General features: G+C 50.5%; 3 protein-coding genes across 14 annotated transcripts in view; 2 read left to right on the top strand and 1 right to left on the bottom strand.

Annotated features, from left to right (window-relative positions):
• Window positions 1-26,894, bottom strand: part of VAMP1 (vesicle associated membrane protein 1) — a 77,708-nt gene extending 50,814 nt beyond the window's left edge. The window contains exons 1-5 of one of the 2 annotated variants that reach the window (XM_055281011.2): window positions 26,552-26,894; window positions 22,207-22,333; window positions 21,824-21,982; window positions 20,926-20,977; window positions 18,284-20,522 (exon numbers count right to left, since the gene is read on the bottom strand). In XM_055281011.2, coding sequence (XP_055136986.1) covers window positions 20,506-20,522; window positions 20,926-20,977; window positions 21,824-21,982; window positions 22,207-22,333; window positions 26,552-26,553 — 357 coding nt within the window. In that variant the 5' untranslated portion in view covers window positions 26,554-26,894 and the 3' untranslated portion in view covers window positions 18,284-20,505. Of the gene's footprint in view, window positions 1-18,283; window positions 20,523-20,925; window positions 20,978-21,823; window positions 21,983-22,206; window positions 22,334-26,551 lie in introns of those variants that run through there. The other variant, XM_055281010.2, reaches the window with a different exon arrangement.
• On the top strand, window positions 105-7,424 carry CD27 (CD27 molecule). 5 transcript variants are annotated; one of them, XM_055280996.2, is made up of 7 exons: window positions 315-667; window positions 860-996; window positions 1,577-1,664; window positions 5,885-6,064; window positions 6,253-6,342; window positions 6,607-6,726; window positions 6,980-7,424. In XM_055280996.2, exons 1-7 carry the CDS (start codon window positions 532-534, stop codon window positions 7,102-7,104), a joined length of 876 nt encoding a protein of 291 aa, XP_055136971.1. In that variant the 5' UTR covers window positions 315-531; the 3' UTR covers window positions 7,105-7,424. The 5 variants fall into 5 exon arrangements, with proteins under 5 accessions (XP_063495890.1, XP_055136973.1, XP_055136971.1 ...); XM_063639820.1 differs by lacking the exons at window positions 315-667; window positions 1,577-1,664 and adding an exon at window positions 105-274 and having other exon boundaries at window positions 860-991; XM_055280998.2 differs by lacking the exon at window positions 1,577-1,664 and having other exon boundaries at window positions 313-667; window positions 860-964.
• TAPBPL (TAP binding protein like) lies at window positions 6,982-18,349 on the top strand. Of its 7 annotated transcripts, none has more exons than XM_063639815.1 (7): window positions 6,982-8,150; window positions 8,777-9,007; window positions 9,157-9,426; window positions 13,399-13,737; window positions 14,664-14,966; window positions 16,853-16,936; window positions 17,168-17,575. In XM_063639815.1, exons 1-7 carry the CDS (start codon window positions 7,958-7,960, stop codon window positions 17,218-17,220), a joined length of 1,473 nt encoding a protein of 490 aa, XP_063495885.1. In that variant the 5' UTR covers window positions 6,982-7,957; the 3' UTR covers window positions 17,221-17,575. The 7 variants fall into 7 exon arrangements, with proteins under 7 accessions (XP_063495885.1, XP_063495884.1, XP_055136968.1 ...); XM_063639814.1 differs by having other exon boundaries at window positions 7,005-7,527; XM_055280993.2 differs by having other exon boundaries at window positions 7,327-8,021.
• Window positions 26,895-27,920: the final 1,026 nt, after the last annotated feature.

Genomic DNA, 27,920 nt, shown 5'->3' with positions numbered 1-27,920 from the left:
ATCCTTTCAATTGTTGTCTGTGAAAGGAGGGATGCAGGTATGGGAGACGGGAGACATGCGAATTCATTTGTAAACTGTGGACGGGGAGTGGGGGGTGGGGGGTAACATGGGCACCTGTGTGCACAAGTGCATGAATAGGAGGGGTGAGCGACTGTGTGTCCATCACCTTTTTGTCAAAGAAGCAGGAGTCAGTGGGCTACATGCTTCATGAGCAGGAGAGGCAGAAACTAAGGAAGGCTCACATGTTGGAGGAGGCATGCTTGAAGAGCAGCAGGTCTGACAGGGTTTGTTCTTTAATACTCTCCCCAGCACACGGAAGGGGAAGGGGGTGGAGGTTGCTGCTATGAGAGAAAAAAAAAAAAAAAAAAACAGCCACAATAGAGTTTCTGCCTTCAAAGGTTGGCTTGCCACCTGAAGCAGCCACTGCCCAGGGGGTGCAAAGAAGAGACAGCAGCGCCCAGCTTGGAGGTGCTAACTCCAGAGGCCAGTGTCAGCAACTGGGCACAGAAAGGAGCTCCCTGGGCAGGGACCATGGCACGGCCACATCCCTGGTGGCTGTGGGTTCTGGGGACCCTGGTGGGGCTCTCAGCTACTCCAGCCCCCAAGAGCTGCCCAGAGAGGCACTACTGGGCTCAGGGAAAGCTGTGCTGCCAGATGTGTGAGCCAGGTAAGAGGGGGCCTTGGCAAGGGCCAGGTGAGTGGCCAAAGAGAGAGGACTGGGGTTAATACAGTAAATAGGCGCAGGGTGAGACTGAGCTCAAGCAAGGAGGGAAATCCTGCAGCTGTGGGGAGGCACCACCTTGAAGAGCGCAGACAACCAGCCCTTCTCAGGCCTTGATCCCTTACCCTCTCCTCCCAGGAACATTCCTCGTGAAGGACTGTGACCAGCACAGAAAGGCTGCCCAGTGTGAGCCTTGCATACCGGGGGTCTCCTTCTCTCCCGACCACCACAGCCGGCCCCACTGTGAGAGCTGTCGGCACTGCAACTCTGGTGAGGTGGGCAAGGGTGTGTAGGTGGGGACACTGGACAAGCATTTGGGGGAGCAAGGCTGGTGATGGGTTTGGGGGTGCAAGGAGGATGAGGGGGTCAAAGCTTTAGCCTTCTTCAAGGCTCACAGCAAGCGGAGCCAATGCTGGGAAATGGGGCACCCTAGGTGGGGCATGCATTAACGTGGGCAGACATCTAGTATTCCAGGGAAAGGAATAAATAGAATTTGAGGGATTGGTGAGAATGGGTCTATGGATAGGATCAAGACAACAAAATGAGAGAAGTGGCTCTATGACCCCAGATTTCGGGCAAGCAACCCCCAACCAATAAACTGACTGTGTTCCCAGAGTGCATATGTGTAAGTTGGCCATTGGGAATTTGGAATACATCTTTCTAAGGAAATAACAAAACAACCCAATAGGTAACAACCTTTTTCTGCACAAAAGCCAATTTGAGAAAATGAGTATGTATGTAGCCTGTGTTTTTATAGTTCCAAAAAAAAAGTTTTTTTTTAAACTAAGAAGTATAATATCTGCAGTTGTGCTTCTGAATGCTATTGTTCTTTCTCCATCTTCGCTACAATTTCAGAAACTACGGCCAGTATACACTAGAATAGCAGGCTTTAAAGTGGCCCCTTTGAACAAATGTTCTCTAGCAAGACACTTTTTAGAACTAGGTATCTGTAACTATTAAACTGCCTACTTGCAAAACGTGTTTGGTGTCACTGGGTCTCTTGGTATTGGGTTTTGTTTAGTTTAGTTTAGAGACAAGGTCTAGCTCTGTCACCCAGGCTGGAGTGCAGTGGTGCAATCCTAGCTCCCCACAGCCTTGAACTCCTGGGCTCAAGCAATCTTCTTGTCTCAGCCTCTGAAAGTGCCAGGATTACAGGTGTGAGCTACAGTGCCTGGTCCCATAAAAACAAGAACAAAAACCAAGACCGGATGTGGTGGTTCATGCCTATAATCCCAGCACTTGGGAGGCCAAGGCAGAAGGGTATTTGTATATTTTGTAGAGACTTGAGCCCAGGAGTTCAAGACCAGCTGGGCAACATAGTGAGACCTTGCCTCTAAAAAAATTGGCTGGTCCGGCCGGGCGCGGTGGCTCACGCTTGTAATCCCAGCACTTTGGGAGGCCGAGGCGGGCGGATCACAAGGTCAGGAGATCGAGACCACGGTGAAACCCCGTCTCTACTAAAAAATACAAAAAATTAGCCGGGCGTGGTGGCGGGCGCCTGTAGTCCCAGCTACTCGGAGAGGCTGAGGCAGGAGAATGGCGTGAACCCGGGACGCGGAGCTTGCAGTGAGCCGAGATTGCGCCACTGCACTCCAGCCTGGGCGAAAGAGCAAGACTCCGTCTCAAAAAAAAAAAAAAAAAAAAAATTGGCTGGTCATGGTAGTGCACCTGTAGTCCCAGCTACTTGGGAGGCTGAGGTGGGAAGATCACTTGAGCCCAGGAGGTCCAGGCTGCTCACACCACTGCACTCCAGCCTGGGTAACAGAGCAAAACCCTTTGTCACACACACACACACAAAAAGCCGGTGCAGTGGCTCACACTTGTAATCCCAGCACTTTAGGAGGCCAAGGCAGGCGGATCCCTTGAGCCCAGGAGTTCAAGAACAGCCTGGGCAACATGGCAAAACCCTGTCTCTACTAAAAATACAAAAAGTTAGCCAGGCGTGGTGGCGCGAATCTGTAGTCCCAGCTACTCAGAAGGCTGAAGTGAGAAGATCACTTGAGCCCAGGAAGTGGAGGCTGCAGTGAGCCGTGACTGTACCACTGCACTCCAGCTTGGGAGACAGAGTGAGCAGAGTGAGACCCTGTTTTCAAAAAAAAAAAGAAAAAAAGAAAAAAGAAAACAAAAGCTTTTCCATTGCAAATCAACCAAAGAGGAACATCTTTAATACACAAGAAATATTCCTCAGGCTACTTAACTTAAAAATGTAACTGTAATAGATGCTTTTCTCTTGGCAGCAGCCCCTGCAGGGTTGGAATTTTTCCTAGTCAAAACCCCCCTACTCACTCTGCAGACCCTTCCCAAAGGTCTTCGCCCCCTACTGAGCCCATCTTCAGTCCCTTCACTTGTTCCAAACTAGCCCAATCCATGACCCTTCTCTGGGAGCTCAGCCAATAGATCCCAAAGTACTGCAGCAGCACCTGGCTGCAGAAGGACCCCCAGGAGTTGTGGCCAGGGGTGAGAAGATGGGCGGGCTGAATGAGCTTGGCCCTCTCTGGGCCTTAGTGCTGGCATCTGTGAGATGAGGACATGCCTGAAGTCAGCCTGGAATTTTGAGCCCAGGTTATACCTGGTAAATAGAACTCCCAGGTCTCCTGATACTCAGCACTGAAACAATAGCACCTCATTGTTTTTTTGTTTGTTTGTTTTATTTATACTTTAAGTTGTAGGGTACATGTGCACAACGTGCAGGTTTGTTACATATGTATACATGCGCCATGTTGGTGTGCTGCACCCATTAACTCATCATTTACATTAGGTATATCTCCTAATGCTATCCCTCCCCCTCCCCCAACCCCAGTGTGTGATGTTCCCCTTCCTGTGTCCAAGTGTTCCCATTGTTCAATTCCCACCTATGAGTGAGAACACCTCATTGTTTTTAATCGTCCCCAGCTGCTTCTTTAACCCCTCCATTTCCCTTTTAGCAGAGACCCTTGTCATCACTCCTCCCTACCACCAGTGCTCTCCCCTCCTGCACTGCCCCAGGCTTCCTCATTCTTCCCTTGCACGTCCTTATCCAACATGGCTCACAATTCCTGGGAAGGCACAAGGAAACCAAATTCTAGTAGCAACTCAGAGTCAGCATTCATTAGCAGGTCACAGGGCCATAAGAATGCCAAGAAGGAATTTGTCCCTCTCCTTGTCCTGACAAAAGGTCTAAGTAGAAGAAAATTGTTAGGTTTGGCTATGACCTTTGACATTCTCCCTTTGACATCCTCCCTTTCTGCACCCCTCTTCCACCTGTCAGGGCACCTAGGACTCCCTGGGTCCCCACAAGCATCTGCCCTAAGGCCCACCAGGCTTCCTTGCAGCCTGTCCCACATCTGGGTGCCACTGCCTTCGTCTGAATCACCCTCCTCTCAAACCAGTCACCAGCGAGCCCAGCCCAGCCCAGCTAGTGCCCTACCACCCCCACCCCCAGGATAATTAACATACAGCCACCCAGCATTGGACCCCTACACTTGAGCAAAATGTGTATTTTAAAGGCAAATTCTCACGCCTATAATCCCAGCACTTTGGGAGGCCAAGGTGGGCGGCGGATCATGAGGTCAGGAGATTGAGACCATCCTGGCTAACACAGTGAAACCCCATCTCTACTAAAAATACAAAAAATTAGCCAGGCGTGGTGGCACACACCTATAATCCCAGCTACTAGGGAGGCTGAGGCAGGAGAATCACTTGAACTCAGGAGGCGAAGGTTGCAGTGAGCCGAGATCGTGCCACTGCACTCCAGCCTGGGCGACAAAGCAAGACTTCGTCAAAAAAAAAAAAAAAAAAGCTAAGTAATTGTAATCAAGTAACTATGTGTTTATTTATTTATTTATTTTAGTGTATTCACAGGTTGTGCAGCCATCAAACTATCTAATTCTATAACATTTTCGTCACCCCAAAGAAACCTGTACCCCTTAGCAATGACTCCCCATTTCTTCCCTCAACTACCCCCAGCCCCAGCCCCAGCCCCTGGGAATCCCTAATATACTGTTTTGTTTTTTTTTGGTGGTGTTTGAGACAGGATCTGACTCTGTCACCCAGGCTGGAGCGCAGTATCATGATCTCAGCTCACTGTAACCTCTGCCTCCTGGGCTCAAGCGATCCTCCCACCTCAGCCTCCCCAGTAGCTGGGCCTACAGATGTGCACCACCACGCCCAGCTAATTTTTGTACTTTTTTTTGTAGAGATGGGGTTTCACCATGTTGGCCAGGCTGGTCTCAAACTCCTGAGCTCAAGCAATCCACCCACCTCAACCTCCCAAAGTACTGGGATTACAGGCATAAGCCACCGCACCTGGCTATTTTCTTTCTTTCTTTTTTTTTTTTTTTTGAGACGGAGTTTCACTCTGTTGCCCAGGCTAGAGTGCACTGGTGTTGATCTTGGCTCACTGCAACTTCCACCTCCCGGGTTCAAGCAATTCCCTGCCTCACCCGGCTATTTTCTATTTATTGATCTGGTGCTGGTTACGCCTGTGAGCCAAATTTGTACAAATTCTTAAGCTTTACACTCACGCGTGCCTCTCTGTACGTATATTATACTTTAATTAAAAGTTATTAAAGTATTGGGGCCTAGCACAGTGACTCACGCCCGCAATCCCAACACTTTGGGAGGCTGAGGCTGGTGCATTACCTGATGTCAGGAGTTTAATACCAGCCTGGCCAATACGGTGAAACCCCGTTGCTACTAAAAATACAAAAAATTAGCCGGGTGTGGTGACGGGCACCTGTAATCCCCAGCTACTTGGGAGGCTGAGGCAGGAGAATCGCTTGAACCCGGGAGGCAGAGGTTGCAATGAGCCAAGGTCACGCCATTGCACTCCAGCCTCGGCAACAAGAGCGAGACTCCATCTCAAAAAAATAAATAAAAAATTTAAAAAGTATCAGGGAATACAAGAGAAAGTTATATAAGCTCTTTCTACTTTTCATGGTTTCTATGTCTGAATCCGTGAATCTTTCTTCTGAAAGGTCCAACTTTCTTCTTTAATAACAATAATAATGGCAAAGGCATTGGGGGACCGTGAGCAAAGGGCAGGCCTTTGCAGGGGTGGGAATGGAAAGGGAAGCATGTCCCTAGAGGCGGGCCTGGGATGGGGATTGGGGGATGAAGCAAGTGGACCTTGAAGGTCTCCACAGGTCTGAGCGTCCTATGCTCCCTGGTCCTCTCTTCCCCCAGGTCTTCTCGTTCGCAACTGCACCATCACTGCCAATGCTGAGTGTGCCTGTCGCAATGGCTGGCAGTGCAGGGACAAGGAGTGCACCGAGTGCGATCCTCTCCCAAACCCTTCGCTGACCACTCAGCCGTCTCAGGCCCTGAGCCCACACCCTCAGCCCACCCACTTACCTTATGTCAGTGGTAAGTTCCAGGCAACTCTCTGTGCCATCACGTGGGGTAGGGGTGATACCCCAGCCAGCACTCCCCACTCCTACCCCTAGATAAGGTCAGCCTGTTTCTGCCTTCCCATCCCATCCAGCGCCTCTCAGGCTTTCACATGTGCCCTATGGGGTTCCCTGCTGCTACTCATTCTGTCTCTGCTTTTCCAGAGATGCTGGAGGCCAGGACAGCTGGGCACATGCAGACTCTGGCTGACTTCAGGCAGCCGCCTGCCCGGACTCTCTCTACCCACTGGCCACGTGAGTTTTCTCCTTAATCCCCACCGCTAGAGAGAAAGCATACAGGAGGGGCCAAGAGGGAAGCCAGACAGAAAGCTCCTAGGAGTAGGGATAAGAGGAGGGGAAAAAGCAGAGCCCACCATTTAGGAGAGGAGTTGGCCAACGGTGGCAGGTGGGATAGAAGAAGGTGGGGGAAAAGGGAGAGGCAAGGTGACAGGAGGGCTGGGCTGAGGGAGCCAAGGACTAGACCCTCCCCTAACCGCTGTGTGTCCCCTCCTATCACAGCCCAAAGATCCCTGTGCAGCTCAGATTTTATTCGCATCCTTGTGATCTTCTCCGGAATGTTCCTTGTTTTCACCCTGGCCGGAGCCCTGTTCCTCCGTCAACAAAGGAAATATAGATCAAGTAAGAGACAGAATACAGGTCTCCGGTCCTGCCCTTGCACCACACCCCACTGGCTCAACCCCACTGCCCACGCCTGGAATCTCACTGAAACCCACCAGCTCCACTTCACCAGCCTTGGTCCTACCCCTTCTCTCCCCTTAGCTGGCGTGCTCCTGACACCCCTCCCCCAAGCACACCTGCCTCTGCCCATCTCCTTCTCCCGTCTCCCCCTGCCCCCACTGCTGGCCAAGACTCATCGGATCTCCTTCTGCAGACAAAGGAGAAAGTCCCGTGGAGCCTGCAGAGCCTTGTCGTTACAGCTGCCCCAGGGAGGAGGAGGGCAGCACCATCCCCATCCAGGAGGATTACCGAAAACCGGAGCCTGCCTTCTCCCCCTGAACCAGCACCTGAGGGAGCTGCACTACATCCCTGGCCTCCACCCCACCCCGCCGACCATCCAAGGGAGAGTGAGACCTGGCAGCCACAACTGCAGTCCCATCCTCTTGTCAGGGCCCTTTCCTGTGTACACGTGACAGAGTGTCTTTTCAAGACTGGCAGGGACGAGAACAAATACGGATGAGGTGGAGAGTGGGAAGCAGGAGCCCAGCCAGCTGCGCCTGCGCTGCAGGAGGGCGGGGGCTCTGGTTGTAAAACACACTTCCCGCAGCGAAAGACCGACATGCTACAAGACCGGCAAAATAAAGTGACAGATGACCACCCTGCAGCTCTCCAGCTTCCTCTCTGAAATTCCAGTCCCAAAATCCAGGTTCCTGGCAGCCTCCTGGCTCAGCTCAGGATCTGGCAGAGGAGGTTTCTCAGCCGGTTATGTTGGGGCCTGCTCAAGGGCGGGGGTGAGAAAGGTCCCCAGGCTACTGTGGATCCTGTGTCTGACTTCAGATCCCCTTTTCCCAGTTATATCTCCACTTTTCTGGGACAGGTGGGGAGCAAAAGGGTGCAGAAGTCAGATCTTGAAATCACCTGGGGATTTCCGGGTGAGGCGGGTGGTGAGAAAGGAAACAGCAAGCAGGGCTCTGGCAGCTGCTGCAGATAGCTTCACACAGAGACCCGGCTGCCATCTTGCTCTAAGTGAAAGTGAAAGAAAAGTCGGCAGCAGAGGGAACAGAGAAGAACCCAAAGGCCGCGGGCTGGCCAGGTGTGCTTGGAGACCCCCCTTCTCCCGCCGGGCCTCGCAAGCAGCGTAGGACTGTGGAGAAGGGCGGTGGGCAAGGAGGGGACTCGAGAGCAGCCTCCAATGGGCACACAGGAGGGCTGGTGCCTGCTGCTCTGCCTGGCTCTATCTGGAGCAGCAGAAACCAGTGAGTCTGGGAGTTGGGGAGAGCTGGCTGGGAGAGGAGCTACTGAAGCCCCAGGGTGCCACCCTCCCCAAGATTCCAGAAGAGCAAAGGGGCCGGGGATGACCCAATCACCTTTTAAGCCCAACAGGGGTAAGGCTCAGCGGCTGGCAAAGGAAGGAACCAATAGTGTGTGTGGAGCGAGGGTGGGAACTCCACAGGGAAAATGCTAAAGAGGGGCTGCCTCTGTGGCTATGGTCAGGAGCCACTGTCCTACAGAGAGGGCACAGGCCTGGGAGCTGACACTTCAGAAGAGGAAAGGACTCCCCAGGCGAGGAAATCACTTGGAAGGCGACCTTGAAGGCGGGGGAGGGGAAGGCTACCCGAAATGGGAGAAAGCAGTGCAGGCTGTCAGTGCCCCAGCAACAGCAACCGTCCAGTCTCCTCTCTCTGCGGTGGCAGTTGCTTGTTTTCTGAGAATTCCTTTGACTGAAAAGATAGTCTTTCATTCAACAGTTGGAAATACAAGTATAAATTCCTCTGAGCAAGGCAAATCCAGGACTTTCACTCTCGCCGAGAAGTATTTGCCTGGACTAGCAGGTGCTCTCCAGAAAGCTGGTTTGGGGGATGACGGGAGAATAGAGGGACACAGAAACAGCTAGGATCTTGGATGGCAACTTTTACCCTTTGATGACTCCACAGTTTGAGGGTGGGGGCAGGAAGCAAGTGTGGAGTAGCTTTCTGGGGAAGGGGGTGCTCACCCCAGCCTTTGTCTGCAGAGCCCCACCCAGCAGAGAGGCAGTGGCGGGCAGTGGACGTGGTCCTAGACTGCTTCCTGGCAAAGGACGGTGGGCACCATGGAGCTCTCGCCAGCAGTGAGGACAGGGCAAGGGCCTCCCTCGTGCTGAAGCAGGTGCCAGTGCTGGACGATGGCTCCCTGGAGGACTTCACCGATTTCCAAGGGGGCACGCTGGCCCAGGATGACCCACCTATTATCTTCGAGGCCTCAGGTAAAAGCCTTCCACCTGTGTCCTTGGTCCTCCCGGGCTCCCTCCACCAGGACAGCCTGGGTCCTGATTACAGCCACACATACTGCCTCCCGTTGGCCCTGGTGTTCTCACGCTAATTTGCCCTCCGTGTGTGCCCTGCTTCTCCCCAGTGGACCTGGTCCAGATTCCCCAGGCCGAGGCCTTGCTCCATGCTGACTGCAGTGGGAAGGAGGTGACCTGTGAGATCTCCCACTACCTTCTCCAGATGAGAGAGACCACTGTTGAGACAGCAGCTTGGTTCATGGCCAACGTGCAGGTCTCTGGAGGGGGACCTAGCATCTCCATGGTGATGAAGACTCCCAGGGACGCCAAGAATGAGGCTCTCTGGCACCCGATGCTGAACTTGCCCCTGAGCCCCCAGGGGACTGTGCGAACTGCAGGTAAGAAAATGAAAAGCAAGGCCAGGCATGGTGGCTCACGCCTGTGATCCCAGAATTTTGGGATACCAGTGCCGGTGGATCACCTGAGGTCAGGAGATCAAGACCAGCCTGGCCAACATGGTGAAACCCCGTCTCTACTAATACCAAAATTGGCCAGGCATGGTGGCGGGCGCCTGTAATCCCAGCTACGAGGGAGGCTGAGGCAGGAGAATCGCTTGAATCCGGAAGGCAGAGGTTGCGGTGAGCCGAGATCGCACCATGGCACTTCAGCCTGGGCAACAAGAGCGAAACTCCATCTCAAAAAAAAAAAAGAAAAGAAAAGAAAAGCAAGTCACAGAAAGTTTTGCTTTTCTAAAGTGGTAAGATATGAGGGACAGAAGAAGGAAGGGAACAAATCCACCTCCATCCACACTGGTCACCTCAGGGCACCCCTAGGCCTTGGTCCTTTCTTCCTAAAAACCCCTGAGTCAGGCCAGGTGCGGAGGCCCATGCCTGTAATCCTAGCACTTTGGGAGGCCAAGGCAGGTGGATCACCTGAGGTGATCCTGGCCAACATGGTGAAACCCCCTCTCTACTAAAATACAAAAATTAGCCAGGCATGATGGCAGATGCCTGTAATCCCAGCTACTCAGGAGACTGAGACGGGAGAATCGCTTGAACCTGAGAGACGGTGGTTGCAGTGAGCCGAGATTGTGCCACTGCACTCCAGCCTGGGCAGCTGAGTGAGACTCCATCTCAAAAACAACAACAACAACAACAACAACAAAACCCTGAGTCCACAAGAGAATGCTTCGCGGCCCCTACCTGAAGGTCCAAGCACACAGACAACCTGTGTTATTTCCAAAATGGAGATCGTTCTCATCTCACTGGGCTGCCGTGAGGAAATAAGACACATGGTGCTATTCTGTTCATGGGTGCTGTCCACTGTAGTCTTACTGAGCCAAAACCCGGTTTTCTCCCAGTGAAAGGCTAGACTGGTGTGGTGCTTCAGGGGTAAAGCTCAGGGATGCATCGTTTGTTCATTGTCTTATTGGTAAACCCAGTACTTGCCCTCTCCAGCTCAGCACATCCTCGAGGGCACAAGAAACTGAGAACATGATGACAGGGTTCCCCAGAGCCCATTAATCCAATACTCTGTGCCCCGCTTCTTTGAGTCTCCAAGAAGAGACAGCCAATTCCAGAGAAAATTAGGGGGCAACCGTCCTATCCTTGGAAAACCCCAGAACACTCTAACCTCTCTGTGGTCCAACCTAAATCTATCCTGACACATTAGAAAAAAAAGGTCCTCATGTCTGTCCAGTGTCTACCATAGTCCCGGCATGCATAGGTATTTCTCTCTTTTTATTCCAAACCTACAAAAAAAGGTGAAATAATAATATAATGAACACCTATGTACCCTACACCTAGATCCACCAATTGTTACCAATTTGCCACATTCTCTCTCCCCCTGACTCCCTGGGTGTGTATATGTTTATGTGTGTATTTTCCTCTGAACTGAGAGTAAGTTGCAGAAGATAACACTTGAACCCCAAACGCTCCCATCCATAGCGTGTATTAGTTTACAGTGAAGGACAAGGACGTAATCCTTCATAGTTACAAAACCATCATGTCAGAAACAAACCAAAGTGGGGGAGTAGTCTACCCATGGTGCAGGCAGTAAGGGAGTGCAGACTGTAAAATATTTCAGAACAATAATAAAATCAGCTAAAAGTCAGATGGCTTTATAGTCTCACCACCTCCCAACATTGGCAATTCTGAATATTATCAGTGATAAAATACTCCTCCCTGCTAGGGCAGACTGTCCCTATCTCCCTACACCACTGCCTAGTATGCCATGGATCTTCATACTTGTAGATATTTTTTAATTGATACGGTAATAGTCTCAACTATAAAGTCCAGGGCATGGTGGTGCACACCTGTAGTCCAGCTACTCAGGAGGCTGAGGCAGGAGGATTGCTTGAGCCCAGGAGTTTGACTCCTGTCTAGGCAATACAGCGAGACCCTGTCTCTTTTTTTTTTTTTTTTTTTTTTTAACAGAGTCTCATTCTGTTTCCCAGGCTGGAGTGCAGTGGCACGATCTTGGCTCACTGCAACCTCTGCCTCCGGGTTCAAGTGATTCTTGTGCCTCAGTCTCCCAAGTAGCTGGGATTATAGACGCCCACCACCACACCGGCTAATTTTTGTATTTTTAGTAGAGATGGGGTTTCACTATATTGGCCAGGCTGGTCTTGAACTCCTGACCTCAGGTGATCCACCCATCTCGGCCTCCCAAAGTGTTGGGATTACAGGCCACCACCTGGGGATTTACATTCACGGTGGTGAGCCACCGTGCCCAGCCTAAGACCCTTCTCTTTAAAAAATAATTAATTAAATGTCTCCAAATTCAAATTTCTCCACTTGTCCCAATATTTTTTTTTACTGCTTTCTTTTTCTAAGTACACAATTCAAACAAGAATCATGCAGTGCATTTAGTTGTGCTGTTCCTTGTTTTAATCTAGAACATCTTTCATAGAATTGACTTTTTTTTTTTTTTTTTTTTGAGATGGAGTCTCGCTCTGTCGCCCAGGCTGGAGTGCAGTGGCGCAATCTCGGCTCACTGCAAGCTCCGCCTCCCGGGTTCACGCCATTCTCCTGCCTCAGCCTCTCCGAGTAGCTGGGACTACAGGCGCCCGCCACCACGCCCGGCTAATTTTTTGTATTTTTAGTAGAGACGGGGTTTCACCGTGGTCTCGATCTCCTGACCTTGTGATCCGCCCGCCTCGGCCTCCCAAAGTGCTGGGATTACAAGCGTGAGCCACCGCGCCCGGCCAGAATTGACATGTTTGAAGGGTCCAGGCTAGTGATTTTGTAGAGTAACCCACCATTTAGATTTGTCTGACCATTTTCCTCATTTCCTCATGACTGGATTTAGGTTAAACATGTTTGGCACAGATACTACTACCACATGCTTTTTCTTTTTTTTTTTTTATGGAATTTCGCTGTTATTGCCCAGGCTGGAGTGCAATGGCTCGATCTTGGCTCACGACAACCTCCGCCTCCTGGGTTCAAGTGATTCTCCGCCTGAGCCTCCCAAGTAGCTGGGATTACACGCATGCGCCACCACGCCCAGTTAATTTTTGTATTTTTAGTAGAGACGGGGTTTCTCCATGTTCGTCAGGTTGGTCTCGAACTCCCAACCTCAGGTGATCCACTCGCCTGGGCTTCCCAATACCATGTGCTTTTTTGTTTTGTTTTTTACATTTTTTTTGAGATGGAGTTTCACTCTTGTCGCCCAGGCTGGAGTGCAATGGTACGATCTTGGTTCACTGCAACCTCCACCTCCTGGATTCAAGCAATTCTCCTGTCTCAGCCTCCCGAGTAGCTGGAATTACAGGCACCTGCCACCATGCCCAGCTAATTTTTGTTATTTTTAGTAGAGACAGGGTTTTACCATGTTGGCCAGGCTGGTCTCGAACTCCTGACCTCAGGTGATCCACCCACCTCGGCCTCCCAAAGTGCTGGGATTACAGGCATGAGCCAACGCACCCAGCCACCATGTACTTTTTAAACTCTTGTTTCTAGTCTTCACAGCATCCTTGTTTAAGCAGGTGAGCTTGGTAACACCAAGTGACTTGTCAAAGGTCACAGAGTAAGTGGAACAACCAGGGTTTCAGAGCTTTTTCTGCTACTCTAGTAGTTCTTACCTGAAGAGTGATGGTAACTCTTAGTTTTGCATGTGTATTTTTCCTGCTAGGAGATCCATAGCTTTCACTAAATTATCCTAGGATAAGTGATCCCAAAATGGTGATGGCCATCATGTGTACCATGCTGCCTTTCCAGAGCCCCATTTCTTTGTGGTTCCATGTGACAGAAAATAAGCTCAACCGGCCTGTCAGGCAAGGAAGAAGAGGCAGGTGTATGCCCACAGCTTGGAGATCAGGTGACCTCAAGGAGGAAGTAGCCCACAAATCACCCCTCTTTTCCTCTTCACAGTGGAGTTCCAGGTGATGACACAGACCCAATCCCTGAGCTTCCTGCTGGGGTCCTCAGCCTCCTTGGACTGTGGCTTCTCCATGGCACCGGGCTTGGACCTCATCAGTGTGGAGTGGCGACTGCAGCACAAGGGCAGGGGTCAGCTGGTGTACAGCTGGACCGCAGGGCAGGGGCAAGCTGTGCGGAAGGGCGCTACCCTGGAGCCTGAGCAGCTGGGCATGGCCAGGGATGCCTCCCTCACCCTGCCCAGCCTCACTATACAGGACGAGGGGACCTACATTTGCCAGATCACCACCTCTCTGTACCGAGCTCAGCAGATCATCCAGCTCAACATCCAAGGTGAGTCCAGGACATGGTTATCCCAGGGAAGGGGATATAACATGTCTACTGGGAGCGTTTCCAGATTGGGACCCAAACGCAAGAATGGTTTCCTGAGAAGCAGGCTTCAATCCCACAACTTAAATGCCATCTTCATCATGGAAGCACAGATGGCATCAGATAAGAAGTCCCGTTGGATTCCAGGATAATTCCACCAAGAGATTTCCAGCCCAGGATCCTGCTGCCCTGCTGTGGCTGGCTGTCTCCATCACCCCAGTCCTTTTGAACCACATCCTGAGGAGCAGCAGCAGCAAACCAAGGCAGAGCAGTGGAAGCGGTTCTGACCATTATCATTGCTATCCTTTAAAATCTCTGGCTTAGAGGCTGGGCGCGGTGGCTCACGCCTATAATCCCAGCACTTTGGGAGGCTGAGGCAGGTGGATCACAAGGTCAGGAGTTCAAGACCCTCCTGGCCAATACAGTGAAACTCCATCTCTACTAAAAATACAAAAAATAGCTAGGCGTGGTGGTGCATGCCTGTAGTCCCAGCTACTCAGGAGGCTGAGGCAGAAGAGTCGCTTGAACCCAGGAGGTGGAGGTTGCGGTGAGCCAAGATCATGCCACTGCACTCCAGCCTGGGCAACAGAGCAAGACACCATCTTAAAAAAAAAAAAAAAAAAAAAAAAAAAAAAACTGGCTTAGAATGACAGTAAGAAGCCAGCCAATCTTTAGTTGGCTTTACTATCACTTTTCTGGAAAATGTAACCCCCACCCCCTCACAGCCTGCATCCAAGTGGGCCCCTCACACACCCCGGCCTTGGTACACTGCCAAGGGACACTTTAGCCTCCACAATCTACTCTGATCTTGGCAGGAAGAAAAGCCTTCAGGCCCCTCCGCTGTCCCCAGTTAGATCCATGTGTAACTTTATTCTTCATTCTTTCTCCAGCTTCCCCTAAAGTACGACTGAACTTGGCAAACGAAGCTCTGCTGCCCACCCTCATCTGCGACATTGTTGGCTATTATCCTCTGGATGTGGTGGTGACGTGGACCCGAGAGGAGCTGAGTGGATCCCCAGCCCAAGTCTCTGGTGCCTCCTTCTCCAGCCTCAGGCAAAGCGTGGCAGGCACCTACAGCATCTCCTCCTCTCTCACCGCAGAACCTGGCTCTGCAGGTGCCACTTACACCTGCCAGGTCATGCACATCTCTCTGGAGGAGCCCCTTAGGGCCAGCACCCAGGTTGTCCCACCAGGTACTGGGAGTGTCCTCCTTTTCCCCACCTCCACACTAGGGCTCATGGCTCTCCTGCCCCAGCTCATCTATGGCCTTGTTCTGCTGCCCATCCACTTTGTTCATAGCCCTGGCTTCGTGCTCCTGCCTCTGCTCCTGGCTATCTTTCCCAAGGCGGCAGCTTCCACAGCTTCTACCACACATCCTCCGAGACTTCATTATACTCCAGCCTCCAGGGTGCCAGGCAATGTGCTTAAGGCTGGAGATCACAGATGAATAATTCCTGATCACGCCCTCCAGGAGCTTAGTCCAGTAATAGAGACAAGACTAAGTAGACAGAGAAGATGGCATTTGAGCCAAGTTAACTAGCTTAGAGGGAAGGGAACACTCAAGATAGAAACAATAGCATATATGAAAGCCAAATCATAAAACAGCCTAAAGAGAATTTGGAGAATTGCAATTAATTCAGCACAGCTAGAGCCTAGGGTATATGGGAAAAAGGGAAAGTGGCTCTGAAGCTTCGGAGGTAATTCTATTTATTGAGCATTTACATGAATCAAGCACTGTAGAAAGCACTTAAATGTGTGATTTCATGGATCATGACTCCCATTTTACAGGTGAGTAAACTGGCACTTGCAGATGTCAATGAATTTGCCCAAAGTCACCTATCAATCAATGGTAAAGAGAGAATGTGAAAAACAGGCAACCGGATTCCCCTTACGGGCTTAATTAAATGTTGTAGATCTCACTGGGCCTTCAAGAGGGAACTTCCTGAGAGCCACAGCATGCTGTTGAAAGGTTTTATTTATTTATTTATTTTATTTTACTTATTTTTTTGATACAGAATCTTGCTCTGTTCCCCAGGCTGGAGTGCAGTGGTACGATCTCAGCTCACTGCAACCTCCACAACCTGGGTTCAAGCCATCCTCCTGCCTCGGCCTCCCGAGTAGCTGGGATTACAGGCACACACCACCACACCTGGCTAATTTTGTGCTTTTAGTAGGGATGGGGTTTCGCCATGATGGCCAGGCTGGTCTCGAACTCCTGACCTCAGGTGATCTGTCCGCCTTGGCTTCCCAAAGTGCTGGGATTACAGACATAAGCCACCACACCCTGCCTGTTGAAAGGTTCTGAACAGGAAAGGGACAGGAAAGAACCCGCAACTCGAAATCGAAACATCCAGGAGCACTGGGCATTATTTGCTCGCTCATTAGACTGTGAACTTCCCCAAAACTGAAGTTTCACCTCAGTTCACATCATTCCCCAACTATTTACAAAATCCCAGTTAACTGGTGGTTTTTTGTTTTGCTTTGTTTTATTTTGTTTTGTTTTGTTTTGAGATAGGGTCTCACTCTGTCACCCAGGCTGGAGTGCAGTAGCACGATCTCAGCTCACTGCAACCTCTGCCTCCCAGGCTCAAGTGATCCTCCCACCTCAGCCTCCCAAGTAGGTGGGACCACAGGCGTACACCAACATACCCAGCTAATTTTTTGTATTTTTGGTACACAGAGGGTTTCACCATGTTGCCCAGGCTGGTCTTGAACTCCTGAGCTCAAGCCATCCACCCACCTCAGCCTCCCAAAGTTCTGGGATTACAGGCATGAGCCACTCTGTCCAGGCAAGTTAAGTGTTAACAAATAAACCAACCTAAATCTCACTTGCAAAGCAATTTTTAAAACCTTGTCCTTAGGTGGAAAGAGGTAGAGAATTCTGTGTGGAGTAACCCACAAGTATCCAGCAACCTTAAATAAGTACAAATGCTGCTGGATGCCTTGTTCCAGGCTCCTCAATCAGGGACTCACACACACACTCCTTAGCTCCTCCTCCCTGGGATGGACACTGCGGGTGAGGGCTCAGCTTATGATTCCTACGCACGATGATCCCCGCTCGTGTTGCTCTCACCTACAGAGCGGAGAACAGCCTTGGGAGTCATCTTTGCCAGCAGCCTCTTCCTTCTTGCACTATTGTTCCTGAGGCTTCAGAAACGGCAAGGTAAGAGCCAGAGTGCCCTTGGCTGTGGCCCTGGCCCACCTCACCCACTCTAACCAGAGTGCCCTTGGCTGTGGCCCTGGCCCACCTCACCCACTCTAACCACGTCCCCACCCAGACCAGGGTGGAAGCCCACATGCCCCAAGCTCCAGCCACCCACCCATCACAGCCTCCTGCTTTCGAGTTTGCCCTAAATGAAAATGACACCAGTCGTGTTCCCTCGTTTTCTCCTAGCTACCTCACTAAGGTCTGTCACTCTCCTGCCTCAGAGTAGAAAGAAAGAGTAGTCACGTGCTCCCAGGAGGACTGTAAGTCAAGTCGCAGAGCTAAAAATGCATGAAGGTGGCACCAGCTCACGGGGCACTGGGCCTGGCTCTGCAGAGGCCTCTGCCTTCCTTCACTGTGCATCCTGGGCTCATGCACCAAGGCAGAGAACAGGAAGAAGTGAGGGGACAACAAGAAGGCAGAATGTCCAGATGGAGGTTAAGACCAAAGAGCCAGGTTGGTGGTGCGGTGGTAGGAAAATAAAGCTGGAAGAAATGGAGAAGGAACAAGTGACGGACAATGAGGCACGGGTTGGGGCTGGGCTACCCCTCCCAAACTCAGCTCTGTCAAAATAAAAGCCTCTTGTGTCTGCTGTGATCAAGTTTTTCCACTTTCCTGTCTTTCTCCACACTGGTCCCAAATGAGCCCTGTCCCCAAGCCTAGCGGCTACAACTTGCAAAGTGTTTAAGGTATGAAACAAAGGCCCTCAGAGGCACCCCCGGGGCTCCATCTCAGTTGCATCTCAGCTGCGATTAGGGTTCTGCTCCCTCAGATAACTGCTGGGAGTTTCAGGATACCTGCAAATGCCTCACTCCCTCAGCTGCAAGGGAGAGACTTCTCCTTTTATTCATTTCTAAAATGTGCCTGCTCAATACGGTGGAACTCAGCATACCAAAACTGTACGTGAGGATGATGGGGAAAAGGGGGTAAGGGGGTGTTCACTGACAGCCTTATCTGGGCACATTCCCTGGGACAGGACAAGCAGGCCAAGGACCTAGGAAGGAGCACAGGAGGCAGATAGAAGAGGCCTGAGGGAACCTGTGCTTGTTTGCCCGTGTGAGATGCCCACGCAACTTCCTGTCTTCACTTCCTCTCACTAGCACCTACAAGAGTTGGGCTGCTTTCAGGCTGAACGCTGGGAGACCACTTCCTGTGCTGACACACAGAACTCCCATCTCCATGAAGACCACACAGCACGTGTAAGCCAGCCCAGCTGACCTAAAGCAACAGGAGACTACTAGAAAGAAATGACACCCTTCCCCCCAAGCCCCCCAGCTACTCCAACCCAAACAACAACCAAGCCAGTTTAGTGGTAGGAATTTGTATTTTTTGCCTTTGTTCAGAATACATGAAATTGGTAAATATGCCACATGCCTTTGGTGGAAGTACAACTGTTCTTATTACTCTATACAAGTATGAGATCAGGGTTAGGAAAAAAAGACAAAGAGGTGATGACAGACACACAGTGGAAACCCCACATCATCTCATGGCAAACCGAAGAAGGGGATGTGGGAAGCTCAGCTTCATTTGACTGCAAAGTCCCGCGGTTTAGTTGCACATTTGCTCATGCACATGGGTGGTGGGAGGGAAGGGGGATAGCAAAGACACACAGAAGAGGGTAGAGGGTGGGTGAGAAAGAAAGTAGAAGGGCTAATACCCCCAAAGAACAAAGCCAACTACACCTGGTGAGCCTCAGAGGGACAGAAACCCAGGAATGATTCCTGTGATAGGGCTGGGAGAGCCAAGAGGACGGATTTGCTCCAGGCTCGGGACACATCGAGGACAGTGGTGGTTCTTCTCCAGCGGTGACCCCCTGCATTAGGCAAGGAGGAGCCCAGAGGAGAGTGGAGACCTTCGAGGGGGGCCGTTGGGAGGGTACTGACTGCTTTCTTCCAGCTCTTCAGTCCCGCCCTTGGGCAGGACGAAGGGAATGTAGGAAACAAGGGCGAAGGGAAAGGAAGGATGGTTTTGCGCAATGAAATGCTGCTGCATGGAAAGTTGGCATCCAGACCCTGCCCAGCATGGCCTCAGCCTCTTCCTGTTCGTGGACCGAGGGAAGAAGGAATAAAGGGCCATGGGCATTCCCTGCTCTGTTCCCAGACTGCCCTCCTCCCCTTGCACCTGGGCTTATCCCACATTAATAGCCCATCCTGAAGCTCAGCAATTGCCCCAAAGATAGGCTGAGCAGATCCCATCCTCAGGTTCCACTGTCTATACACACAAACCATGCAAAGAGGAGGAAGAGAAAGGAGGCCACATAGAATTCAGACAGGTAAGGGTGGTTCGAAGGGGAATATACTACAGGAAGAACAGAGAGGTGGCTCTCAAGGAGAAGGCCCCATGACAGCACAGCAATACACAAGCACACCTGTCACAGGCTGGCACGCCTTCCCCCAAGGTGGGGCTGGTGGGTCTACATGACTTCTCTGCATCCTGAGGATCGGCCGGGCCTCAGGAAGGACCTCTTGCCTCATCCCTGTCTTTGGCAAGTGCACGGGTGGTGTGGAGGAAAGGATTCCACGGGTCCAAAGATCTCACACTGCTAACACCCTCACGCTCCTTCATCAACAGGAAGAGAGGAACAGGACCCTCTTTAACGAGGGCAAGGAGTGGCTTCCTCTGAGCTTGCTACTTTCAAATTAGGCACTTGACTCACTATTTCTCTATAACAGGCAATCTCTCTCTTTATGCCAACAATTAACTGGGAGCTAGGTGAAATTATTTGGCTAGATAAAACTACCGGCTAGATGAATTTATTTGCTGCCCTCATACAGAATGCTGTAGAAAACGTAAAGAAGAGAAAGCTCCTTCCAGTTAGAAGCGCATGGGACTGCTTCTAGGATGGAAACAAGTCCTGCTATTTTCACAATCCATAAGTGTTCTCCAGGCCTCTAGAGAACAAAGTAAAGTTGTGAGATCCCCAAAGACAGAAAATCCTGGATGAGCAGATTAGAAATAACTACAAAAAACAAGTTTTACTTTCAAAAAGGGTGCCACACTGAAACCAAGTTGGACTTTGGTCCACCCCCAGGACCCTCTCCAGGCCTGGCCCAGGAGGGAAAGCTCTGCGTGACCAGGCAGCACTGAGTGAGCTGCCATCTTCCCAGCGCCTCCCTAGCTCCTGCCAGTGGCCAGGTTTTCTAGGAGACACCATGGGCACCGATACTCTTCTCCTCCCAAGTCTGGGCAGCTTCATGGGTACTTCCCCTCAGCCACTCCCCTCCCTGCCCCTTCCCTTGGCCTCCAACTCTTTGGGGCTTTAGGGGAACTTGAGAGTACAGAAGAAGCAGACGGAGAGGAGGCACCAGCTGTTGCTCTTCAGGTAGTGACTTAGATTGTGCCACGAGCAGCATTTCTAGTGTTGAGGGACAGAGTGCAAATGAACGCAACGAAAAAGGAGGAATGGGTGATGGAGAAGCCTGGGCTGGAATGCAGGACGGTGGGTGGGGAAGTGTGTTGAGAGATCAAACAGGGAAGAGGACATGAATGTGGATGGCAATGGAGAACAGGGAAGGGGTGGTACATTCTCAAGTAAAAAAGTAGACTGGACACAGGAATCAGGAAGTCCCAGACGGAAAAGAGAAAAAGACAGGAGAAAACAAGAGGGCAAATTACACCAAGTTACCAGACATTCAGGTCTTTCCATTGTTAAGTGCCCCATCCCCATGGTCTCCCTCCAACCCAAGCCAGTGACACACAGCATAGCCCTACTTCCTCAGAACAGGAGGCGCCATCTCCCTGCAATGCCTTGCAGGGGGAAGGCTTGTCCATCAAACAAATCCCTTGTCTCTGCCCTTCCCCCCTCCCGAACCAGGTGACGATCCCATAGCAGCGGTCTCCATACCTCAGTCAGAGCAGCCCCATTCCCCAGGCAGGCAGGCAGGCAGGGAGAAGACTCCAGGACCTTCCCACCTCTTCACCCCACCAGCAACTTCAGCGATACTTACTTACAATAACTACCACGATGATGGCACAGATGGCTCCCAGCATGATCATCATCTGAGGAAACATGGACAAAAAATGAGCCCTTGGATTTCGGGAATGAGGAAAAGAGCCACATCTCTAGTGGGAAACAGAATTCCCTCCATCCTTGGGACAGTGGAAAAAACCATCCATCACCCAGGAGACCTGCAGGCCTCTTAGAGAGGCCCTACCCTTCTGCTTCCCGGGGGATCATAACCACAGTGTGTCTGTAGCTTTTCAGATTCATCACAGGACCTGCATTGAGCTCCTTTTTGCTTAGTTCCTGGTGTCTTGGAGCTTTAGAAGGCATTCCAATAGAGAGACAGACTCTGGATATTTAACCAATTAGTTCAGTTTTCATTGTGAAGTGTTCAGCTCATTCTCAAAAGTTGCAGTTATTTAAAAATATATATTTCAGTCTGAGAAAGCTGATTTAAAAGAAAAAGAAAAAAGTGTATATATATATAAAAATGTATATATATGTATATATATGTGTATATATAATATGTGTGTATATGTATGTATATATATATATATATATATGCCTGAGCCACTGTGCTGATGTTGGGTGTGTCTGAGGATGAGACAGGTGAAAATTTTTGCAGGCAACTCCTTTAGGGAAAAGCTCCTTAACTAACTATTCCAAACTCCTCAGGGTATCACTTTTTCCCTGACAGCGGTTCTGAATACTCTAGCCTACCCTGGTGGCCAATTTTGGGTAATACAATCTCAAGAGCAGGCTTTCCAGATTTCCTCCCAAGCGTTATGCTGGTCAAAGAGATCCTGTACCATTAGAGGGAAGAAATGTAGAAGCTGAGGGTTTTCTTGCCTTCTACCAGTGGAAGCCCAGGAAAAGATGGAGGAGGGGACAAGAAAATTCACCTTGCAGTTTTTCCACCAATACTTCCTCTTTAGCTTTGCAGCACTGCTCTCAAATTGTGATGCTCCTGCCTGCAAGGCATCAGCTCGGTCATCCAGCTCTGACAGCTTCTGGTCCCTCTCCAGGACCTTGTCCACGTTCACACGCATGATGTCCACTACCTGAGGAGGGCACAGAAACAAAGCTGCTAAGCTTGCTGCCAGAGACAGAGGAAAGGACAACAACCAGAGAATCAGAAGTCTGGCCCCATGCAACTCTAAAGGGTGCTTTGCCTCTCAGGGCCTTTGACTATTCTCCTATGAAAAAAGGAGAAAAGATAAGAAGTTCCCTTTTGTTTTCAAACTCCTAGATTTGGAAACTTACAGAGAAACAGCTATCTACCTACCTCCTCCACTTGTGCCTGGGTTTGCTGTAGTCGTCTGTTACTGGTCATGTTAGGAGGAGGGCCAGGGGGACCCCCACCTGGGGCAGTCCCTTCTGTCCCTTCAGCAGATGGCTGAGCTGGAGCAGACCTGTGGAAAGACATGTGCAGAGTACACAAAGTGACCAAGACAAGAAAGGAGCTGGGCGTGGTAGCACACACCTGTAGTCCCAGCTACTCAAGAGGCTGAAGTGGGAAAAGCCCTTGAGCCCAGGAGTTCGAGGCCGGCCTGGGCATCATAGCAAGACCCCCATCTCTAAAAAAACAGACAAAAAGAAAGAACTCACATGCATCCTCACCCCAAAAACAGACAAAAAGAAAGAACTCACATGCATCCTCACCCCAAACCACTTAAACAATTATGATTAGGCTATACAAAACTAGAATGGATTCTTGCTCCTTGGCAATCTGAAGTAGGGAGACGCAGCATAGAGGCGAGAAGTAAAAGATGAAAGACTCTGCAACAACATTTGGATGGGGTTCAGGGACATCCAGGATGGTATCAAGACATCTTGTCTGGGGCTATCCTTTGACCCAACTCAAACAAGTCCTCTGCCATTATAGCTACAGGGACATATGGCCTAGCCTTGTCCTAAATGGCATTTCCCCGCTGATATGGTTTGGCTGTGTCCCCACCCAAATCTCAAATTATATCACCCAGAATTCCCACATGTTGTGGGAGGGACTCAGGGGAGGTAACTGAATCATGGGGCCCATCTTTCCGGTGCTATTCTCGTGATAGTGAAGAAGTCTCATGAGATCTGACGGGTTTATCAGTGGTTTCTGCTTTTGCTTCTTCCACATTTTCTCTTGCTGCTGCCATGTAAGAAGTGCCTTTCACCTGCCGCCATGATTCTGAGGCCTTCCCAGCCATGCGGAACTGTAAGTCCAATTAAACCTCTTTTTCTTCCCAGTCTTGGGTATGTCTTTATCAGCAGCATGAAAACAGACTAACACAGTAAATTGGTACCAGTAGAGTGGGGTGTTGCTGAAAAGATACCCAAAAATGTGGAAGCGACTTTGGAGCTGGGTTAACAGGAAGAGGATGGAACAGTTTGGAGGGCTCAGAAGAAGACAGGAAAATGTGGGAAAGTTTGGAACCTCCTAGAGACTTGTTGAATGGCTTTGACAAAAATGCTGTTAGTGTTATGAACAATAAGGTCCAGGCTGAGGTGGTCTCAGATGGAGATGAGGAACTTGTTGGGAACTGAAGCAAAGGTGACTCTTTTTATGTTTTAGAAAAAAGACTGGCAGCATTTTGCCCCTGCCCTAGAAATCTGTGGAACTTTGAACTTGAGAGAGATAATTTAGGGTACCTGGCAGAAGAAAAGATGCAGTACTAAAGAAAAAAAAACATTTTTTTGAGGAGAAATTCAAGGCAGCTGCAGAAATTTGCATAAGTAGCAAGGAACCTAATGTTAGCCCCCAAGACCATGGGGAAAATGTCTCCAGGCCTTCACAGCAGGCCCTCCCATCACAGGCCTGGAGGCCCAGGAGGAAAAAGTTATTTTGTGGGCCAGGCCCAGGGTCCCCATGCTGTGTGTAACCTAGGGACTTAGTGCCCTGTGTCCCAGCCGCTCCCGCTGTGGCTGAGAGGGGCCAATGCAGGGCTCGGGCCGTGGCTTCAGAGGGTAGAAGCCCCAAGCCTTGGCAGCTTCCACATGGTGTTGAGCCTGCAGATGCACAGAAGGCAAGAATTGAGGTTTGGGAACCTCCGCCTAGACTTCAGAAGATGTATGGAAACGCCTGGATGTCCAAACAAAAGTCTGCTGCAAGGGTGGGGCCCTCATGGAGAACCTCTGCTAGGGCAGTACATAAGGGAAATGTGGGGTTGGAGCCCCCACACAGAGTCCCCACTGGAACACTGCCTAGCGGAGGTATGAGAAGAAGGTCACCATCCTCCAGACCCCAGAATGGTAGATCCACTGGCAGCTTGCACCGTGCGCCTGGAAAAGCCACAGACACTCAACGCCAGTCCGTGAAGGGAGCCAGGAGGGAGGCTGTACCCTGCAAAGCAGCCAGGAGGGAGGCTGTACACTGTAATATCTGTCAGCTCACCCCTTTTTATATTCAAGTTATTGGTTATGGTTATTGGTTTATATGCCCAGTTATTGGTTATGTTTCACACAAGATGAGAAAATCAGGGCTGCCAAAAGGGCAGCTTGGAAAATCACCAAAGGCAAAGTCTATGTAGGTGGAGTGAGTCAGGACTGTTTGCTTTGTTTTTGGCAGAGAAAATGGGGGTTTCACTTAGATAGAATCTGGGGCCCAAAGCAATTACATTAGTTATGGAAACTGTTCCAAGAGCATAGACAGGAAGCAAAAATGCTAGAAATTGTCCTCAATGTGCATGCATTATAGACATTCTGTCCCTTCCTTTTCTGGATTTGACAGAGTCTCAGATGACTCCCTTGGTTACTTACATTCCAAAGAAAGATCTTGGTTTACTGTACTATACACACAGAGAATGTTCTCTCATTCTGTACCACTCAAAGCTAGTGTGTGGTCTTCAAGAGAAACTCCTCTCCATGTCCCAGAACACGGAAGCTAAACTCACCTCCTAAAGAATTCCCAGAAGTATAACCTAAGTCATGAGATCTTCTCGGCCAAGGAAGCACCCACAGGCAGGGGGGAGATCTCTCAAATTTGATGGAGGATAGAAATTACACAAAGAACTCCTCAAACAGAAGCAGAATCTCACCAAACATACTTCACAGGAGCAGTCCAAGAGTAAATGCAACAAAAATGAAACCACAAAGCCACCAAAAAGGAAATTATTTGACTAATTACAATAGAACTAATATCCAGAAGCTCCTTCTCCTTGATTAAGTGAATTTCTTTTAGTCTAAAAAGATAGAGAATAACTCCTCAGAGAGGCTATGGTAGCAGATTATACCTGACTCATTCCCCATTTAAAGAATCACTTTTCCATTTCCCTCTAAGGTGCAAAGGAGGTAAAGCAAAGATAGATACATAGTCATGGGAGCCGTAAGACTCTTGTCCTGCCACTGAGCTAGCTAAGCAATCTAGCTCTTGACTTAAGGCAGAAAATTCAATGAGTAGGTAGCAGCCAGTGTTGGAAGCAGTCCAGGATGGTGGCACCAATGACAAGATTAAGGTCAGAGACCTCGTGATGCCCCACTAGCCACCACGATTTCTCTGTTGCCTTCTATTCATCCCACGTAGATACTATCTGGAAGCCCCCTCCCCAAAATGAAAACAACTAGAATTCTACGGCTTGCCCAAAATGCATAGAACACTCATATCTGGTTAAAACCATAGAAATCAAAAAGAAAAAGTGAAATGGCTATGAAGTATTTGCAAGGCCAATTTCACTTACTACTTGTTGGGAGTTGGAAACACTCAGCAGTAAAATATCTACGGATAATTACAACCCTTATGTAACACAAGTAAATCTTTCCCTTTTTTGTCACTTAGAGAAGCAACATAAATACATCTAGGACCAGGCCAGGGTAGTAATCAGAAAGAAAAATCTGTATTAGACATATTGAGGTCTTGACAGAGAAGTACTTCATTTGTTTAGCCGTAGTTTTCCCTCAGGATCTTGTGAAGGGGGTGATGTTGAAGATTGCTGGAGACGAAACTGTGTGTGTTGGAGCAAAGGGGGAAAGCTCAGCTCTCCCTATTTCTCCTCCAACTATTTGATAAGACTCAGTGATAGAAAAACATCTCCTATACGAGTGGCCTTGGTATGAACAGCCGCTTGGGATGACAGGCCACTATCCCACTACCCCTTGAGTCTTTCTGAGCGGCTCACCTGGTGCCAGAGAACTGGCAGATAAGTTTCTGGAGCTTTGCTCACTGCCATGAGGGGGGCTAGACATCACACTTTGGGTGAGGGGTAAACAAATCCAGAGATTGTAGGGCAACCCAAGTTACCAACTGGCAGTTGCACCCATGACTGTCTTTCCTGAGGCGCCAAGTAGTGATTTAGTCAGATGACAGAAATGCCCAGTTGTCTCCATCCACCACCCCAGCCCCCGCCCTCTCCGAGTCTCCACTATACCAAAACCAGAATGAGGCGCCACTCAGACGAGAGGAGAGGGTGCAATGATTGTGGGACCCCTGCGCCCCTGCCCCGCCCGTGGGGTGCTAGCTGTGGCTGGTGCGAGAATGGGGTGCTGGCCCCCCTTCCCTGGGGGTGGCCCGGTCCGGAGGCGGCGCGCGGTGGTAGCTCCCCGCGTTGCTGCAGCTGCTGCAATGCGCCATTTTCCGTCCCGCAGAGTCGGGAGCTTGGGGTGAGAGTTGTCAAGAAGGTGCCGAGCCCCCCACACCAGAGTCAACTCACATTTTTCTGACAGAGAGAGGGTCTGTTCCTCTCCGCAGGCTGCGGCGAGACACCCGGCGAGGGACGCTGCGGCTGAAGTGGACGGAACTGCCGAGCTCCGCCTCGCGTTAACCACCCCAAGGTCTAGCTGCGGTGGAACTTGCTGCAGCTGCCGCGCCGGCCCCCGCCTTTATTAGTGCTGACCACGCCTCCCGGATAACGGTGACAACCACGCGGCCCAATCCATGCCCAGGACGGTCGCCCAGCGCTACAGGCCTAGCCCGCCCCGCCCCTGCCAATTGCCAATCACAACTCTCCTCTCATCCGACTCCGGAAAGGAGCGGTTGCTGTGAGCATCCTTCAGTGATCAATGCAACCGTAGTTTGCGCTCCAGTCTGGCGGAGGGACGGGGCGGGGTGGAGATGAGGCCTGTCCCTTCGGAGGGCGCTTCAGCAGTTTGTTAGGTATTTGTGGTGCCTCCCAACCAATTGCTGGGCAGTTACTGAAGACCGTGCCCGCCCCTGCCCCACCCCGCGCCGGGACTCGCGCATTCCGCTGGAGGCGGTGGCTCCCTGGTGCGCGCCCAGCCCTGTTGCCCCGCCCTGGCCCTCGCTCCGCCCCACCGCCCCGCCTCTGACTAACGCTCTGAGGGTGCAGGAGACTCGAGATACAGCCACAAGCTCCCGGTGCCAGACACCGGATGCGGGGTTCTGTCCCACCAAAGCAAGCACGAAGCTTTCGTTTATCCGTTTCTTTCAACATAGCCTTCCTAAATTGAACTCCCTCCCAAACCTGCTCCAGTCGAGGTTACCCAGACTAGAAACGTGGAAACCATCCTAGATTTCCTCCCTTCACCTTTACCTCTCCCCCAGTTATCTGCCAAGTCGAGTTGATTTTTCCTTCTTGGTATTCCAGTAATTATCTCCCTCTGCTCACTATTATCCCTTTCCCGGACTCCATCGGTTGGAAAATTCACCATTATTTTATGTCCCGCTAAGAAAAAAGGTTATAAGGCCGGGCACAGTGGCTCACACCTGTAATCCCAGCACTTTGGGAGGCCGAGTCAGGCAGATTACCTGAGATCAGGAGTTTGAGACCAGCCTGGCCAACATGGCGAACCCTCTGTCTCTACTAAAAATACAAAACTTAGCCAGGCTTGGTGGCGGGCGCCAGTAATCCCAGCTACTCCGGAGGCTGAGACAAGAGAATCGATTAAACCCGGGAGCCGGCAGTTGCAGTGAGCCGAGATCACGCCACTGCACTCCAGCCTGGGCAACAGAGCAAGACCCTGTTTCAAAAAAAAAAGAAAAAAGTTTGCAAATTATCTGTGACAAATGCTTTCCTTACCACTTGGCATTTTTGTTTTACATGTATTGAAAATATAGGTTTA

The sequence above is a fragment of the Symphalangus syndactylus genome, chromosome 5 (genome assembly GCF_028878055.3).
Source record: "Symphalangus syndactylus isolate Jambi chromosome 5, NHGRI_mSymSyn1-v2.1_pri, whole genome shotgun sequence".
NCBI lineage: Eukaryota > Metazoa > Chordata > Mammalia > Primates > Hylobatidae > Symphalangus > Symphalangus syndactylus.
The sequence above is the reverse complement of the archived record's forward strand: the minus strand, read 5'-3'. Positions and strand labels throughout refer to the sequence as shown.